The sequence below is a fragment of the Aquarana catesbeiana genome, linkage group LG03, assembly GCF_042186555.1.
Source record: "Aquarana catesbeiana isolate 2022-GZ linkage group LG03, ASM4218655v1, whole genome shotgun sequence".
Taxonomy (NCBI): domain Eukaryota; kingdom Metazoa; phylum Chordata; class Amphibia; order Anura; family Ranidae; genus Aquarana; species Aquarana catesbeiana.
The window spans coordinates 306,853,806-306,868,036 of NC_133326.1; the positions used below are offsets into that span (position 1 = coordinate 306,853,806).

The 14,231-nt window shown below is 42.5% G+C and overlaps 1 protein-coding gene across 1 annotated transcript in view; it reads right to left on the reverse strand.

The window, feature by feature from the left end:
• Positions 1–14,231, reverse strand: part of LOC141133958 (dynein axonemal heavy chain 3-like) — a 3,453,856-nt gene that overhangs the window by 1,488,731 nt on the left and 1,950,894 nt on the right. The window contains exon 42 of the mRNA XM_073623563.1: positions 10,936–11,174. Within this exon, the coding sequence (XP_073479664.1) occupies positions 10,936–11,174 (239 nt within the window). The remainder of the gene's footprint in view (positions 1–10,935; positions 11,175–14,231) is intronic.

Consider the following 14,231-nt stretch of genomic DNA (forward strand, 5'->3'; position numbering starts at 1 on the left):
CTCAAACGGAGGGTGGAGGAGCGCAAAGTCTCTAAAATCCACCAGCTCTGTGATGTCGTCATAGAGGAGTGGAATAGGACTCCAGTGGCAACCTGTGAAGCTCTGGTGAACTCCATGCCCAAGAGGGTTAAGGCAGTGCTGGAAAATAAGGGTGGCCACACAAAATATTGACACTTTGGGCCCAATTTGGACATTTTCACTTAGGGGTGTACTCACTTTTGTTGCCAGTGGTTTATACATTAATGGCTGTGTGTTGAGTTATTTTGAGGGGGCAGCAAATTTACTTTCTATACAAACTGTACACTCACTACTTTACATTCTAGCAAAGTGTCATTTTTTCAGTGTTGATATAAATTATTTAGAAAAATGTGAGGGGTGTACTCACTTTTGTGAGATACTGTATGTGTGTGTGTATACATATATACATATATTTACACACACATACATACACACACACTGTATATACACCTTTTTTAATGAATGATCACATAATTTCTATTGTAATGCCGCATACACACGATCGGAAATTCTGCCAGCAAAACTCCAATAAGAGCTTTTTGTCGGAAAATGCGACCGTGTTTATGCTTCATCGGTCTTTTGCTGGCAGAATTCCAACCAGCAAAAGATTGAGGGGAAAGCTCTCTATTTCTCCTATCTGAAAATGCTATCGTCTGTACAAATTCCGCGCAAAATTCCTACACATGCTCGGAAACAATTCGACGCATGCTCGGAAGCATTGAACTTCATTTTCTTGGCTCGTCGTAGTGTTGTACGTCACCGCATTCTTGATGGTCGAAAGTTCAGAGAACTTTTGTGTGACTGTGTGTATGCAAGGCAAGATTGAGTGGAATTCCGTCGGAAAAACCATCCAAGTTTTTTCCGACGGAAAATCCACTGGTGTGTACGGGGCATTAGATGTATAAGGGGCTTAGTGAGGTGGCAGTGGAGAGACAAGACAGCAGTACACTGACCTTCCCAGTGATTAGCTGGGCATACTGGAGGACAGGCTGTTCTCCCAGCACAGCCAGAAAAACAACCACACTAATATGGATGTGCTCTCATACCTAGTATAGTCAATTTGAAATAAGAAAGCAGGGGAACTGGCAGGATCACCAGGTATTGCACACAAATTAATCAATAGAAAGAGAACAGGATATGTTTTAACACAGGTATATGATACAACAGACACATATCATGAATATGAAATGTTGAGGTAACATTCTTTAATGTATACTCCAAATGTGTACTAATATGATTACCCCCCCCCATTAGAGGCAAATAGACAAAGCACCTTGGATACATATATGATTCGCCCAAGCCTCCCTTTAGGGGAAATGCCCGCCAATCCACCAATGAATTTATTGGCGTATAACACGCACTTTTTTGACCCTGAAAATTGGGTGTAAATAGTGTGTGTGTGTTATACGCCGATACTGCAATTTGGGCTTCCTAGGAGGGAATGGGGAGAGGGTCGGGACGAGCGCCATCAGATTACTTACAGCGAGAATCTCCTGTTTACTCAGCGGCCTCTGTAATAGGAAGTCCCATATCCTGGGCCGGATTTGGACCAGCGTTCTATCTATCATAGAAGCTGGTCCTGGAGGCAGGACTTTGTATTAAAGAGGCCGCAGAGTAAACAGGAGATTCTCGCTGTATGTAATCTGACAGCGCTCATCCCGCCCCCCTTCCTGTCCCCTCCAAGGCAGCAATAATTTGAGGTGAGGCTGCAGATGGGCATTGATCAGGCTGCATTCATGGCAATGGTGAGGCTGTATATGGGCATTGATCAGGCTGCAGATGGGCATTGATAAAGCTGCATTTATGGACAATTGTGAGGCTGTAGATGGGCATTGATCAGGCTGCATTGATGGGTAATTGTGAGGCTGCAGATGGCATTGATCAGGCTGCAGATGGGCAATGGTGAGGTTGCAGATGGGCAATGGTGAGGCTGCATTGATGGGCACTGACCCTTATTTTGCTTCAAAGTTCTTTATTTAAAATTTACGTTTTTTTCCTGAAACTTCCCTCCTAAAATGAAGGTGCGTGTTATACGCCTGTGTGTGTTATATGCCAATAAATATGGTAAGTGTTATCAATCTGACCCCCTATCTATTCTCCCAGGAAGAATTATCGGTCTTGAGACTAGGACTCAGATTTTGCCCTACTATTGAGATCGATAAATATGAAACCATTAAAGACCGGTACTTATTTGTTAGGAAATTAACATATAAATACATATTTGACTCGGATAGAAGTAGAATTAAACAAGAAAAATAATTTTCTGAACAAAAATTCAAAACTTCACTATACAGGACTTCAGTGACCTTAAAAACCTAATGCTCCTGTTAGAGAAAAGTGGAGAGCCTAGTGAAAACTCTGGCATGAATGGCAGGTAGGAAATTGTGGCGACCAAACTTCGTGAACCAGCCTTCTTGGTTGCGATGATGAGTGAAATCAAACATATGCTTATCTCTATTGGAATATCCAATCTCACCACACCCGACAAAGACAAGCCCTAACACAGCTTTATGAAAAACAGAACACCATTATTATACCCCTGGATAAGGGCTGAAATATTGTTTTAATGACCCAGATGCCATATGAAACAATGTGTTTCAATATTCTTAATAATAGGGAGTGGTAACAACAGATTTCAACTGAGGTTACATCCCAAATTAAACTTGAATTTAAACAACTAATCTATTCAGCTTATATGGAAACCTTGATAGACAAAGAAACATATGAATATCTTAATGTGCGTTTCCCTTGGGAAGCAACATTTTACGCCATCCCTAAAATACATAAAAATCTTAAACCACCCCCTGGGAGACCCATTGTGTCGGGGATAGGATCCATCACATAAAATGCCAGCAGACTGGTAGACTTTTTTTAATGTCCCACATCACAAGGCTCCCTTCATAGGTTAGAGACACCTTAGATCTACTCAAATGGGTAGATGGCCTGTCCATTCCCCCAGATACCCTGCTCATGACTATCGATGTAGAGGCTCTCTACTCGAGTATTCCTCACAAACAGGGCATCGAGGTAGTTAGAACCTTCTTGATGGAGCAGGACCACCAACAATGGAAGTTTAATGCATTTCTACTCAAACTATTGTCCTTTATTCTCAGACACAAATGTTTTACATTTATGGATACTCACTACCTCCAGGTACAGGACGTTGCCATGGGTACCTGTTGTGCCCCGACATATGCCACCATGTACCTGGGGGTGGGAAAGAGATATCTTTTCCAATGAAAACCAGAGTAAATACCTGGACCACGCTCTTTGTTGATTCAGGTATATTGATGATATCCCGTTAATTTGAACTGGCTCGGTTGAACTACTCTAAGAATTAATTTATCATCTCAATTCCAATAGCTACAGTGGAGCAAAAAAGTATTTAGTTAGCCACCAATTGTGCAAGTTCTCCCACTTAAATGAGAGAGATGAAAGATGAGAGAGGCCGGTAATTGTCATCATAGATATAGCTCAACTTTGAGAGACAAAATGTGGAAACAAATCCAGACATTCATATTGTCTGATTTTTGAAAGAATTTATTTGCAAATTATGGTGGAATATAAGTATTTGGTCACCTACAAACAAGCAAGATTTCTGGCTCTCACAGACCTGTATCTTCTTCTTTAAGAGGCTCCTCTGTCCTCCACTCATTACCTGTATTAATGGCACCTGTTTGAACTTGTTATCAGTATAAAAGACACCTGTCCACAACCTCAAACAGTCACACTCCAAACTCCACTATGGTGAAGACCAAAGAGTTGTCGAAGGACACTAGAAACAAAATTGTAGACTTGCACCAGGCTGGGAAGACTGAATCTGCAAAAGGCAGGCAGCTTGGTGTGAAGAATTCAACTGTGGGAGCAATCATTAGAAAATGGAAGACATACAAGACCACTGATAATCTCCCTCGATCTGGGGCTCCACGCAAGATCTCACCCCGTGGAGTCAAAATAATCACAAGAACGGTGAGCAAAAATCCCAGAACCACAAGAGGGGACCTAGTGAATGACCTGCAGAGAGCTGGGACCAATGTAACAAATTCTACCATCAGTAACACACTACCAGGACTGAGATCCTGCAGTGCCAGACATGTCCCCCTGCTTAAGCCAGTACATGTCCAGGCCCATCTGAGGTTTGCTAGAGAGCATTTGGATGATCCAGAAGAGGATTGGGAGAATGTCATATGGTCAGATGAAACCAAAGTAGAACTGTTTGGTAGAGGAGAGAGAATGCTGAGTTGCAACCAAAGAACACCATGCCTACTGTGAAGCATGGGGGTGGCAACATCATGCTTTGGGGCTGTTTCTCTGCAAAGGGAACAGGAAGACTGATCGATGTACATGAAAGAATGAATGGGGCCATATATGGTGAGATTTTGAGTGCAAACCTCCGCCCATCAGCAAGGGCATTGAAGATGAAACAGGGCTGGGTCTTTCAGCATGACAATGATCCCAAAAACACCGCCCGGGCAAGGAAGGAGTGGCTTTGTAAGAAGCATTTCAAGGTCTTGGAGTGGCCTAGCCAGTCTCCAGATCTCAACCCCATAGAAAACTTTTGGAGGGAGTTAAAAGTTTGTATTGCCCAGCGACAGCCCTAAAACATCACTGCTCCAGAGTAGATCTGCATGGAGGAATGGGCCAACATACCAGCAACAGTGTGTGACAACCTTGTGAAGACTTACAGAAAACGTTTGATCTCTGTCATTGCCAACAAAGGATATAACAAAGTATTGAGATGAACTTTTGATATTGACCAAATACTTATTTTCCATCATAATTTGCAAATAAATTCTTTAAAAAATCAGACATGTGATTGTCTGGATTAGGGATGAGCCGAACACCCCCCTGTTCGGTTCGCACCAGAACATGCGAACAGGAAAAAAGTTCGTTCGAACATGCGAACACCGTTAAAGTCTATGGGACACGAACATGAATAATCAAAAGTGCTAATTTTAAAGGCTTATATGAAAGTTATTGTCATAAAAAGTGTTTGGGGACCTGGGTCCTGCCCCAGGGGACATGGATCAATGCAAAAAAAAGTTTTAAAAACGGCCGTTTTTTCAGGAGCAGTGATTTTAATAATGCTTAAAGTCAAACAATAAAAGTGTAATATCCCTTTAAATTTCGTACCTGGGGGGTGTCTATAGTATGCCTGTAAAGGGGCGCATGTTTCCTGTGTTTAGAACAGTCTGACAGCAAAATGACATTTTGAAGGAAAAAACTCATTTAAAACTACTCGCGGCTATTGCATTGCCGACAATACACATAGAAGTTCATTGATAAAAACGGCATGGGAATTCCCCAAAGGGGAACCCCGAACCAAAATTTAAAAAAAAAAATGACGTGGGAGTCCTCCTAAATTCCATACCAGGCCCTTCAGGTCTGGTATGGATTTTAAGGGGAACCCCGCGCCAAAAAAAAAAAAAAAAAACGGCGTGGGGTCCCCCCAAAAATCCATACCAGACCCTTATCCGAGCACGCAACCTGGCAGGCCGCAGGAAAAGAGGGGGGGACGAGAGTGCGGCCCCCCCTCCCTCCTGAACCGTACCAGGCCACATGCCCTCAACATTGGGAGGGTGCTTTGGGGTAGCCCCCCAAAACACCTTGTCCCCATGTTGATGAGGACAAGGGCCTCATCCCCACAACCCTGGCCGGTGGTTGTGGGGGTCTGCGGGCGGGGGGCTTATCGGAATCTGGAAGCCCCCTTTAACAAGGTGACCCCCAGATCCCGGCCCCCCCCTGTGTGAAATGGTAAGGGGGTACATAAGTACCCCTACCATTTCACGAAGAAAGTGTCAAAAATGTTAAAAATGACAAGAGACAGTTTTTGACAATTCCTTTATTTAAATGCTTCTTCTTTCTTCTATCTTCCTTCATCTTCTGGTTCTTCTGGTTCTTCTGGCTCTTCTGGTTCTTCCTCCGGCGTTCTCGTCCAGCATCTCCCCCGCGGCGTCTTCTGTCTTCTTCTCCTCGGGCCGCTCCGCACCCATGGCATGGGGGGGAGGCTCCCGCTCTTCTCTTCTTCTTTTCTTCTCTTCTTCTCTTCTTCTTTTCTTCTTTTCTTCTCCGGGCCGCTCCGCAATCCATGCTGGCATGGAGGGAGGCTCCCGCTGTGTGACGGCGCTCCTCGTCTGACAGTTCTTAAATAACGGGGGGCGGGGCCACCCGGTGACCCCGCCCCCCTCTGACGCACGGTGACTTGACGGGACTTCCCTGTGGCATTCCCCGTGACGTCACAGGGAAGTCCCGTCAAGTCACCGTGCGTCAGAGGGGGGCGGGGTCACCGGGTGGCCCCGCCCCCCCGTTATTTAAGAACTGTCAGACGAGGAGCGCCGTCACACAGTGGGAGCCTCCCTCCATGCCAGCATGGATTGCGGAGCGGCCCGGAGAAGAAAAGAAGAAAAGAAGAAGAGAAGAAGAGAAGAAAAGAAGAAGAGAAGAGCGGGAGCCTCCCCCCCATGCCATGGGTGCGGAGCGGCCCAAGGAGAAGAAGATAGAAGACGCCGCGGAGGAGATGCTGGACGAGAACGCCGGAGGAAGAACCAGAAGAGCCAGAAGAACCAGAAGAACCAGAAGATGAAGGAAGATAGAAGAAAGAAGAAGCATTTAAATAAAGGAATTGTCAAAAACTGTCTCTTGTCATTTTTAACATTTTTGACACTTTCTTCGTGAAATGGTAGGGGTACTTATGTACCCCCTTACCATTTCACACAGGGGGGGGGCCGGGATCTGGGGGTCACCTTGTTAAAGGGGGCTTCCAGATTTCGATAAGCCCTCCGCCCGCAGACCCCCACAACCACCGGCCAGGGTTGTGGGGATGAGGCCCTTGTCCTCATCAACATGGGGACAAGGTGTTTTGGGGGGCTACCCCAAAGCACCCTCCCAATGTTGAGGGCATGTGGCCTGGTAGGGAGGCCTGGTAGGTAGGCACTCTCGTCCCCCCCTCTTTTCCTGCGGCCTGCCAGGTTGCGTGCTCGGATAAGGGTCTGGGATGGATTTTTGGGGGGACCCCACGCCGTTTTTTTTTTTTTTTTTTGGCGCGGGGTTCCCCTTAAAATCCATACCAGACCTGAAGGGTCTGGTATGGAATTTAGGGGGAACCCCACGTCATTTTTTTTAAAAAATTTTGGCCGGGGTTCCCCTTAATATCCATACCAGACCTGAAGGGCCTGGTATGGAATTTAGGGGGACTCCCACGTCATTTTTTTTTTTTAATTTTGGTTCGGGGTTCCCCTTTGGGGAATTCCCATGCCGTTTTTATCAATGAACTTCTATGTGTATTGTCGGCAATGCAATAGCCGCGAGTAGTTTTAAATGAGTTTTTTCCTTCAAAATGTCATTTTGCTGTCAGACTGTTCTAAACACAGGAAACATGCGCCCCTTTACAGGCACACTATAGACACCCCCCAGGTACGAAATTTAAAGGGATATTACACTTTTATTGATTGACTTTAAGCATTATTAAAATCACTGCTCCTGAAAAAACGGCCGTTTTTAAAACTTTTTTTTGCATTGATCCATGTCCCCTAGGGCAGGACCCAGGTCCCCAAACACTTTTTATGACAATAACTTGCATATTAGCCTTTAAAATTAGCACTTTTGATTTCTCCCATAGACTTTTAAAGGGTGTTCCGCGGCATTCGAATTTGCCGCGAACACCCCAAATTGTTCGCTGTTCGGTGAACTTGTGAACAGCCAATGTTCGAGTCGAACATGAGTTCGACTCGAACTCGAAGCTCATCCCTAGTCTGGATTTGTTTCCACATTTTGTCTCTCATAGTTGAGGTATACCTATGATGACAATTACAGGCCTCTCTCATCTTTTTAAGTGGGAGAACTTGCACAATTGGTGGCTGACTACATACTTTTTTGCCCCACTGTACAACTTGAAATTTACCATGAACTGGGATATGGATTCCATATCCTTCTTAGAGCTCCAAATATATAAAGACATGGATAACTGCATTGCCACTAAGATTTACTGCAAAGAAACTGCGGGCAACACCATTTTACACACCCAGGGTGGACATCCAGCTTTGGTTCAAAGCATACTGTATGCTCAATATGTTCATCTTAGACAAAATTGTACACATGAACAGGAATTTAAGACACAAGCAGCAGTCCTGCGACAACGCATCCTCCAACAAGTGTATAGTAAAAGCCTCCTGCTAAGGGCTTATAACAAAGCACTCAACAAAAATCGAATCTCCCTTTTATATCCTATTCACACACCCAAAACAGAACAACAAACAATTAAATGTATCACTAAATACTCAGCACAACATCAAGTCTTATAAAATTGCCTACAAAAACATTGGCACTTTCTCTGTGAAGATGTAACCCTCAAAAAATATCTGAGGGGATCCCCAGAGATAGTGTTCCATAAGACGACATCTGTGGGAAACAGAATTACTGCTAGTGGGAACACTAGGAACACTAGGATGTTGTCCCCAGGTGTCTCAATTTGTGGACAGTGTACTTATTGTCCCTGGGTCAATACAGGTACACATTTTCAATTACCCAATGGGGAAATCTTTACCCCATGATTCCATGCAAGTTGTGAAACACAAGCAGTAATATATCTCATGTCCTGCAAGTGCGGGGCCTACTATATTGGCAAAACCATCTGCCAATTTAGGCAAAGAATCTACGATCATATATATTCCTCACACAATGCCAAAATGGTTACCCCAGTCAGCTGCCATCTGGGCACAAATTTGACACCTCAATTGTAAAATTTACTGTGCTGGAGATGATACTGGAGGACCCACATGGTGATGATTGGGATAAACAAATTCTTCATAAAGAAACCTTATGGATAGAAAGACCTGAAGCTAAGAAGCCCTCAGGGATTAATTAAATGCTGTCTTACAAGCCGTTCCTGTAGAGGATTAGGCCCATCTTTATGTTTCTCTATATTGGATAGGGGAATGTATCTTGAATTCCTATTTTTATACTATTGCACTGGGAAGGTTCGTTGTCTGATAATGATGTATTACATTGTATTGATAATATGTGGTACTTAATAGTGATACCACAAAGTGCCTGTTTGGGGATATGATTTGTTTATTTTGAATTGTTTTTGATTTATATATTTTGATAGGATTTTTGAAGCATGTATTATCTATAAGCATATTATTGAATGCATTGAGGTTCTCTTGTTGCCATCTGAATGACACCTTAATGGATGGAACTTCATATGATGCATAGCTTTACTGATGCATCGGTTGTTATCTACTCCTGATGTATGGTCATTAGGGATGAGCCGAACACCCCCCTGTTCAGTTCGCACCAGAACATGCGAACAGGCAAAAATTTGTTCGAACACGCGAACACCGTTAAAGTCTATGGGACTCGAACATGAATAATCAAAAGTGTTAATTTTAAAGGCTTATATGCAAGTTTTTGTCATAAAAAGTGTTTGAGGACCTGGGTCCTGCCCCAGGGGACATGGATCAATGCAAAAAAAAGTTTTAAAAACAGCCATTTTTTCGGGAGCAGTGATTTTAATAATGCTTAAAGTGAAACAATAAAAGTGTAATATTCCTTAAAATTTCATACCTGGGGGGTGTCTATAGTATGCCTGTAAAGGGGCACATGTTTCCTGTGTTTAGAACAGTCTGACAGCAAAATGACATTTCAAAGGAAAAAAAGTCATTTAAAACTACTCGCGGCTATTAATGAATTGTCGGTCTGACAATACACATAAAAGTTCATTGATAAAAACGGCATGGGAATTCCCCACAAGGGAACCCTGAACGAAATTTTTTTTTAAAAATGGCGTAGGAGTCCCCCTCAAAATCTATACCAGACCCTTATCCGAGCACGCAACCTGGCAGGCCGCAGGAAAAGAGGGGGGACGAGAGAGCGCCCCCCAAACCATACCAGGCCACATGCCCTCAACATTGGGAGGGTGCTTTGGGGTAGCCCCCCAAAGCACCTTGTCCCTATGTTGATGGGGACAAGGGCCTCATCCCCACACCCCTTGCTCGGTGGTTGTGGGGGTTCGACTCGAACTCGAAGCTCATCCCTAATGGTCATTTTTAATCTTTGTCAATAAAGTGTATATTTGACAACATTTTCTTTTATTAGTCAATCTGGTACCGCTAAAGTCCCATCCGGTTCCCCCCTTTTGAGTAATGACAGAAACTTTCCTTAATCACAAGGATATTAAAAGCAAAGAGAGAGCATAGAACTAAGGCCATGGATCCAACAGAAATAGTTGTTTAGCATATTACAATGCAGACAGTCCACACACACTATACTGCATTATATATAATATTTATATTATACGATAGCATGTATCATAATTATGTATCAAAGTTATATTACATAGACAGATGTTTTTATTACAAACTAACACTGGGTGTTTGTAAGGGAGAAAAAATGCTTTTTTCAATCTCAACCGCAAAGACTTGCTTTCATTACACAGTAACATTGCATGTTTGTAAGGGAAAAAAATGCATTTTACAATCTCATCCTCAAAGACGTTACCTTAACCCTCCTTTTGTTGGCAAGTATGCACCTGCTGCTTTGATCTTACATTGACAGATGGCCCTTATTTCCTATTAAGTCACAATTTAGTGATTCATTTTAATATACCATGGACTGCAGAATGCCCAGGACCAGATGTCTATTTATACTCCCATGGAAGAGTTTTCATAAGAAAAATTTAAAATGACACATGCTCTCTTGCATTGGGCTCTATTTCCTGCTCCATATAAATCAGAATTTTTGTCAACAACAATTAAAATGTAGTTTGTGTGCCTGTAAACAGTGCAGAGTGAAACAAATCAGATTTCATTTGCACTGTCAGAGGCTGAAGCAGAGCGGTTAATATTATTTTGTGAGGTAATCTCTGTGGAGCAAATTCAGCACTATTACACACTTGATTTTAATTAAAAGTCAGGGTACCTTTCGAGTTTTGTTAGGAAGATGTCCTGGGTCTGATTAGCTGAAGCTTGCACTGAGAAGTTAATTTGACATACAACATATTTTTCTTGGGGTAAGTGTCGCAGGAAGCTGTTTGTAATAGCTGTCTTTCCAGTGCCTGTGGGGCCGACAAAAAGTAATGGCTTGTCTTGAAGCAGCAATGTCTCCAGGAAGTACATCTGCATAGCAGTCCCAGGCGTGCTTACTATAATGTCATTAAGCTGCAAGAAGAAAGGAAAACAGGTCCCAACAATGTAAATAAATGTTTTATTTATCAAATTATTCTCACAACCAAAAACTAAAATAGATAAACAGATAAATATCCTTCCTCATTTAAATTATATTCCATTCCAGTATACTAACTTTCTCCTAAAAATGCGTTATATATTTAAAAAAATCTTAAGTATGGGGATTGCTCTGCAATTGGGTGTCATTAATGTGACATAATGAGTGCACAACAGAAAAAGGAAACAGAGAGGGTCCTAAACAAGATTAAATACTTTGTGCATCTTTTAACCACTTGACAAATGGGCACTTAAACCCCCTTCCTAACCAGACCAATTTTCAGCTTTCGGTGCTCTCACACTTTGAATGACAATTACTCAGTCATGCAACACTGTACCCATATGAAATTTGTGTCCTTTTTTTCACACAAATAGAGCTTTCTTTTGGTGGTATTTAATCACCGCTGGGTTTTTTTATTTTTTGTGCTATAAATCAAAAAATACTGAAAATTCGGTAAAAAAAATCTTTGTTTCTGTTAAAATTTATTGCAGAGTATTGGCGAGTATTGGCAGAGTATTGGTGAGTATTGCAGGGTATTGCAAGGTATTGCAAATTATTGCAGAGTATTGCAGAGTATTGCACATTATTGCAGAGTACTGCAGTGTATTGCACATTATTGCACAGTATGGGCACAGAGCAGCACTGTGGGCACTACAGATCCAGCCCACAGCTCTGCTAAAAAGATCTCTCCCCCTCGCATTGTATAGATTGGTGCAGAGTGGGGAGGGAGGAACCCGCGTCATGATATGATGCCGGTTTGTTTACAAGTGATCGCTCCGTCATTTGACGGAGCGATCACGTGGTAAACGGCCGCTACAAGCGGCCATTTCCCGTGATCCGTGATGCACCAGATCTACTGGACCCGGCGGTCACGGATGTTTGCGGGAGCGCACCCCAAGGGGCGCTGCAAGAGCAAGATTCTAGGAGGACGTCCATGGACGTCCACCCAGAATAAGCCAGCAGTGCTGTAGCCGTCTTTCGGCTATGGCCCGGTCGGCAAGTGGTTAAAGTATATTTCAAGACAGAAATAAAGAATAAAAAATACAATCTCTGCAAAACATGCATATTTGCCAAAGTTTTTTTTTAAATTTAAAGATCCCCTATGGATTGAGTGGTGTTAACTCTGCCCATTGTATTTTGCTAAATCTCTCCCACTATGCACAGCAAAGGGACAAATTTGTAGTCCAAGATAAGAAATACCACATGCAGAAAACATAGGAGAGCTCTGTTTTCATTATTTTTATACAGGATTTATTTAGTGGCAACAATTTGGGCAGTGGTTTACAACATGAGGGCAGACAGTACAGGGTAGGAGATAATCCGGTTGATGGGGGTATGGCGTTTCATAGGATGAGGGAGGCTCAGGAGGAGTCCTGGAGGCAGGCATAAGATGTGACAAAGGAGCTAGAGAGCAGGAGGTCATGAGAGAACTGTTTGGTTGGTATTTTAAGACTAGGTTACTGATGTAGCTGGGGCCCGAGTTGTGGATGGTTTTGTAAGTTGTTGTTAGTATTTTAAATTCAATTTGTTGAGTGAGCAGAAGCCAATGGAGGAGATTAGCAGAGAGGGGTAGCAGACACCGAATGGTTGGTAAAGTGGATGAATCTGGCAGCAACATTCATGATGGACCGAAGGGAGGATAACCTATGTAAAGATAATCAAATGAGGAGGGAGTTGCAGTAGTCAAGGCAAGAGATAACCGGCAAGTCAATTAGAAGCTTTGTGGTGTCAATGGTTAGGAAGGGGCGTATTTTGGAGATGTTGCGTAGGTTGAGGGGCAAGCTATGGACAGTAATTGGATGTGGGGTCAAAGGATAGTTAAGAACCCAAGATTACACCTAACACCCTGGCATGTGGGGACAGGTTGATAGTTGAGCCACTGATCTTGACAGAGAAGTCAGGGAAAGGAGCATGTGGGGGGGACATTTTATTAACAGTGTTGACAAGATCAACAGGTATAATTTTGCATCAATAAAACAGAAAAAGAAAAAGCTATTCATTGATAGGTTTTCCATACAGTAGAAACACAATAGCTAGCAAACACTTCCAACTATGAGGTCCTCTGTAGTGGAAAGCAGGAAGGACAATAATTCCGGATACTAGGCATATGCAGCCCTCCTCAGACGAGGTAATCCAATAGATACAACAAAAAACAAATGGACAAGAAGGCACACCTAATGCATTGCCAAAAAAACATTTATTAAAAAAAAATAAAAATGAATACTCACAAAATTGCAACAGGAATAGCCATCAGATCACACAATGCCATGCAGTGTGGACAACAAATGTCATAAACATCAACATAAAAGAGGTGTATAGCTGGCGTGTTTCAAGGGTGCATGCCCTTCCTTAGAGCCCAGCTCTGAGGAAGGGGGTTGTGCCCCCGAAATGCATCAGATCTAAACCCTTATGATAACAATGTCAATGTTTATGAAATTTGTTGTCCACACTGCATGGCATTGTGTGGTCTGATGGCTATTACTGTCGCAATTTTGTGAGTATTAATTTTTATTTACTTTTTGTAGGGTTTCCACACACTTTAAATGTATTTTATGTAAAACGGTGTTTGCTTTCTATCTTATTTACATGTGTGCATCTCTCTATGGTGATACTATATTTGTTGTTTTCCTATGTTCCCAGATACAATTAAAACACATTGGGGGTCATTTACTATAGCGCGGCAAATTAGCACTAAAATGGTATTCACTATAGCGCTGGTGAGAAAATACTCCCAAAATCGAATTTACTATAGTTCCCTGAAACTAAATAGTGCCCAAATCCTTACTCTGCTAAAAGCTGGAGAATTGCACATTGAAATAATGTTTAGAGCATGATATAATTGTATAAATGGTACGGAAATATGCGGTATATTATTTAAAAATAATCTGCTTTTAAACTTTGTGAAAAGGTGATTTCTACATTGAAATACCTTTAAAAGTCTGAGAAGAGATAAATTCCCTGTTTTTGTACAACTAGGTTCCAACACAACTGAG